Raw genomic sequence first — 5,806 nt, forward strand, 5'->3', positions numbered from 1 at the left:
TTAAATAATAGGATTAAATCTAAGGGTTAAAAATATAAACGTGGAAGGAGACTAAAAAAAAAAAAAAATCGCTGAAAAGGAGAATATATTTAAGCCACACCAACTGTCGGTTGGATTTTAGCAAAACGAAAAAGAAAATTTCTTTTTTTTTTTTAAGGGTTGGAGAGGAATTGAGGGGAGATTGGGGGGGATGAGGATTTAAAGCAGACTGAAAAAAAAATTTTTTTTTTTTTTTTTTATTCTTTCCGGTTTTAAGTCACGAAAATTAAAACATCCCGCGAAAAAAAAAAAAAAATTCTTCGAAATTTCAACGCACAAAAAAAAATAATAATAATTTTTTTTTTTAAATATTCAATCAATCAATCATTCATTCTCTCATTTATTCCCTACCGTTGTTCCTGTTGTTATTGTTTCTCCTCCGACTTTACTTTTTAATTTGAACGATAAAACAAATAAATTCGAATTAAAATGATGATGATGGGGGGGATTTTGATTTCCCTCTTTTTACACAAAAAAAAAAAAATCAAATCAAATCAAATCGAAACGAATCGTTTGGTAAGGGAGGAGGGAGAGAATCGAATGGGGAGGGGGGGCGGGTGAAACGTGGCACGAGAAAGAGTAGTAAAAACATCCGTTAATTATTTCACGTTTTATTTCAATTAATTTATTTATTAATTATAATGCTTTATTTATTTTTCTTTTATTTTTAATTATTTATCATCATCATCATCATCATCATCATCATCATTATTATTATTATTATTAATTAATTAATAAAATAATTAAAAAATTTTCCTACCCGAATTTTACCTGAAAATTATCATTAACGTTTTCGTTGTTTGTTTTTTTTTTTCAGTTACAATCGGATTTAAATTGAAATTTGTTATCGAACCGGAAAAGGAAGAGAGAAGAAACATTATTAATGATAATAATAATGATTTACCTGAGTTATCGTCACGATCCTCGCTTTCTCCACCATCTTGAATTTGTGGTCTCCAACAGCATCCGGGAGGAGGTTGTAAAATTTTACCGATGGACGATTGAAATCTTTGATCCGGTATGATTAAATTATTATTATTATTATTATTATTAACATGATTATTATTATTATTATTACTACTAGGATTATTAATCGTATCGTTATTGAATTTATTTAATGAATTTCCGGTGAATTTATTAGGATCGAGAATGTTTTCAACGGAAAAGGCTAAATTTCTTCTCTGTGGTACGACCGAGGGTTGTCCTGGTTCCACGACGGATGAAGAATTATTATTTGATTTACTCTCTGGTGAGTAATTATCATTATAATTATGAAATCCTACGTGAAAATTTTTTAACGATTTATCCGGATTTGCTGTCGTTGCTGCTGCTGCTGTTGTTGTTGTTTTAAATTTAAATTTATCATCCCGTCGGTAAAAATTTGTTGGTAAATTAGAATTCGCGGCGGCGACGGCGGCAGCGGCAGCGGCGGCCGCGGCAGCAGCAGCAGCCGTAGCAGCAGAATTAGGAAAATCTTGATTCGATGATGATACGTTACTGCTTACACTTTCCGAACTTTCTTCCATATCTTTAACTTTACCACCGTTAAATAAAATTTTATCATTTTTATTATCATTATTATTATTATTAATAAATTGTTTACTATAATTATCATTATCATCATCATCAGCCATTTTAAAAAAACGTTCTTTAAATTTTTTTTTTTCTACTACTGACACGTTATTTGTTAATTCTTTATCGTAATAATAATAATGATATTGTGTAGGATGATTAATCATTAACTTATTATCACTCGTGAAAAAATTTTCACGATAATCTCCTGGAAAATTATTAAATAATGTTCGATGGTTTCTTATCAGTAGACTGTTTAACTTATAACTATTACGATCCATATCTAAATTTCTATTTGTCAAATCGACTGGTGACACGTTTGAATTTTTACCGTAATCCTCGTTATAATCATTCGATTCTTCATCCACGTTAACCAATTCGGAACCATCGGAAACGTCACTTTTAACATCATCACCACCACCACCACCATCATCATCATTATCATCAATTGTTTTTTTATTATTATCATTATCGTACCTTAAATTTTTATTCCTTCCGACGGATGAGGAAATTTCTTTTTTATTATAATTTTCCATATTATCAACGACGTCACCATTATCATTTTCCTTTCCACCATCATCATCATCACCGTCGTCGTCTTCGTCTTCGCCATTTTCCTTCGTTATTATCATACCTTTCGACATTTCGGATTCTTCTTCTATTTCATCATCATTTCCCAAAAATTTTCCACTTATTTCCGTTGTATCGTTTTTTTGATGACGTAATAGAGGTTGCAACATTTTTATCGTCATTATGACATTATCACAATTATTATTCTTAAATGTTTTTTTTCTCTCTCTCTCTCTCTCACACACACGCGTTTATACCGAACGACAAACACTAAAAAAACTTACGACGACATTTCGATTTAAAAAAAAAAAATTGATAATTGATAAGAAACTTCGCGATATAACCGACGACCGATGGGGATGAACAATCACCATAAAATTAATTTTTCTTCTGCTTCTTTTTTTTTTTTATTCTTCCGCGAGAGTTAATTTAAAGGTAAAGATTTGACAACACCACTGACAATGGTAAAAGGACTCTCGAGAGTGAGACAAAGAGAAAGTTATATGTTTTACATTGCGTTGAAACGAGAGAAAGAAAATCACAAAAAGCTCTTTCTCAATTACAGCCAGGGAATCCACCCTTAATAGCAAAATCGGAATGACTCAATTTTTACTGTTTAATATCAAAACCGTGTAACTCGAAAAAAAAAAAATTCACTACGGGGGAAAATTTTCTCTCACTTTCTTTCCATCTCTTTTCTTCTCTATATTTTTTTTTCTTCTGCTATATTTTACCTAATGCAAAAAACTACACGATTATTATTATTATTATTATTATTATTTCGGATTTGATAAACGTGAAAATTTTTTTTTTACGCGAAAAAAGGGTTTCTTTCTTTCCCTTTTTTTCAAATCATTCACGCATAATAATTATTAATTTTTTTTTAACGCTATAAAATGCCTTATCGAAAACACAGTTTGATAATAATAATGATGATAAATAACGGGGAAAAAATTGAAAGAGAGAAAATAATAATAATGATAATAATAGAGATATAATGTTTTGCATCGTAATATATAATACGTTGAAGGAAATAGATGGGAGGAGTTTTGAGCGGGATTTTTAAAAAGTGAAAAAAGAGAACAAGAGTTTAAAAAATTAAATTGTTTTAAAACCTTTTCGATATTAAAAACAAACAACAACAACAAACAAATTGCAATTTTCTAATATATTCGAAAAAAAAAAAAAGGAAAATTAAATGAATTGTTTACAATTTTTTTTTCTTTTACTAAAAAAATTAGTTTTAATTAATTGTATATAAGTAAGATTGTGGTAAACCGGAAATATATGTTTAAAACTAAGGCTCCCCTTCCCCCCCGAAAAAAAAGTTTATTAAATTTATTAACGATCATTTTGGGGGGGGGGGGGTAGAAATTGGTGGGGGTTGTAGTGAGTTTGCGTTTGTTTGTTTGGGTGTAAAAATTTATAAAAAAAATAAATTGAGTAGAAATTCATTTTAGACAACATCTGGATGAAAAAAAAAAAGTTGATGAACAATTTGAGATCCCAAAACGAATCATATTGAGAAGAGAAAGAGAGAGAGAGAGAGAGAGAAAAAAGGGAGGAGGGGGAAGGATGAAAATGAGAAAAAGTAATTATCTTCCTTTTAACACGGTTGATAATTGCATATTAAATTCGCACAAATAACAAAAAACACGGAGAAAAACACGTCGAGGTTAGGAAATGAGTAAAATAAATGCGTCCCGAGGGATGTAAAACAAGAGTGTCAGCAATGATGTAAAAAAAAAAAGGGATCGAGGGGCGGGAAATATAAAAAAAAACCGCGAAAACTCGTATATACTATCATCTCATACGCCTTCTTTATTCTCTCTCACTCTCTCTCTCTCTTTCATTTTTTGAAAAATCCCTGGGATAATCCATGGCAACCATTAAATATTGAGAAGACCAAAGAGAAAAAGAGAGAGAGAGAGAGAACGTCGCGTCTCATGGGCAATGGACCATCATTCAACTCCTCATCCATTTATATCTTTCATCGGTCGGTTAACAGTCAGCTCATTTAATAATGTGACGATCAATTTTGAAAATATGAGAGATATCGTTATATTTTGGTTAACAAGGAAAGGATAGAAAGAAAAATCATCATCCTTTGGGAAGAACAAATTTTTTCCCTTATCCCGACCGCCATAATTGCCGTGACAAGTGAGAAAGAAGAAAGAGGAAAAGAAAAATTTTGAATATCATCAAAAAAAAAAAAAAAACGAAAGAGAAAAGTGGTAGTAGTATAGAGAGAGAGAGAGAGAGTAAAAAGAAAATTTTGTACGGAAAATTCTAGAGAGATTTTCCCGAGATAAAAGTTAATTGCTATTTCACACTTGAACAGTTTAAAACGATTTCAATTTCAGAAAGCGTTTATGCCATTAAACGAAATCAAAAGAAGCTTTTTGTATTTAAAAAAAAAAAAAAAATAGAGTAAGATAAAAAAAAAAAACTTTAGTGAGAGTGAGATAGACGTCACAACTATAAATGCAATTCTAACGAATTGCCATTTTTCCAATCGTGGAAGGAGACAAAAAAAAAAACCAAACACACAAAAATTCTCTCGGGGATTTTCTTTTGTTAAATTACAAAAAAAAAAAAAAAAACTTTTAAATGAAAATTTATATTGACACAAACACACACACACATACAGGATAACAATTAAAAAATGGTGATAATAATAATGATAATAATCAGAAAAGTCCATTCGTTCATAATACCGGAATTTTTTTACGGAATTTGTTTTAGGGAAAACAATCAATTTTTTTTCTCCATAAAAGAAAATTACGTAATGATAAAACAGTTTTATCAATAATTTATTTTTCGGTTTATTATATATATGTGATGATAACAGATGATAACAATAATTTTTAGAATCGAAACAATTTCAAAACGGAATTGGGAATTTTAACAATGTGTGCGTGTGTGTATATGGCCAGAAAATTCTGGAGTCTCGTGGGGCATAAAAAAATTGTTTAAATATTTAAAAGGCAATATCAAAAAAAAAAAAAAAAAACTCAAATATAAAATGGAAATATAAAATGAATCCGATTTTTTACCCTTAAACATCATTCAGGGCGTATTAATATTTTATTATTCAACGCTTTTACTATTTTTTTTAACATGGTGTTGTGTACAAACTACGAATTTGGTTGCTGTTGTTGTGTAATAATTATTATTATTTTCACGGATTGTTCAATTTCGATGACGATTTAGGGTAACAAATTGTTTTGCGATGAAGTATTTAAATGACTTTCTGAAATCAAAACAAAAACAAAAACACGCCCGACATCTATTAAAAAATATAAAAAACTAATTTGTACATTGTAGTTGTTACATAATAAATATAGATGGCATGTGTGAATACAACTGCAAATTATAAATATTAAGGTGGTTGGTAACGTAGTTTAAAATAAACATCACAGATGACGTTGTCGTGTATAAAAAAAAAAACAAACATGGAAGACGTGACAAAACTCCGACCCTCAATACTATAACGTACTACAAATAATTAAAAAAAAATGTACTACGTTAAAGATTAAGGACCATAGTTAAGCATTTTGCAATCAATTCCCTTCCTGTTGTTGTTAGGCTCTACATTCCCGAATCATAACCGTACTACGATAAT

General features: G+C 29.9%; 1 protein-coding gene across 1 annotated transcript; it reads right to left on the reverse strand.

Annotated features, from left to right (window-relative positions):
- Nucleotides 1-2,351, reverse strand: Phum_PHUM433390 (serine-rich 25 kDa antigen protein, putative; the record flags this gene model as incomplete). Its single annotated transcript, XM_002429410.1, has 6 exons — nt 1-51; nt 101-208; nt 391-500; nt 944-1,285; nt 1,886-2,010; nt 2,089-2,351. 6 exons carry the CDS (start codon nt 2,349-2,351, stop codon nt 1-3), a joined length of 999 nt encoding a protein of 332 aa, XP_002429455.1.
- Between the last annotated feature and the right edge of the window lie 3,455 nt (nt 2,352-5,806).

This window comes from Pediculus humanus, genomic scaffold (genome assembly GCF_000006295.1).
Source record: "Pediculus humanus corporis 1103172108202 genomic scaffold, whole genome shotgun sequence".
In the NCBI taxonomy this organism is placed as follows: domain Eukaryota; kingdom Metazoa; phylum Arthropoda; class Insecta; order Psocodea; family Pediculidae; genus Pediculus; species Pediculus humanus.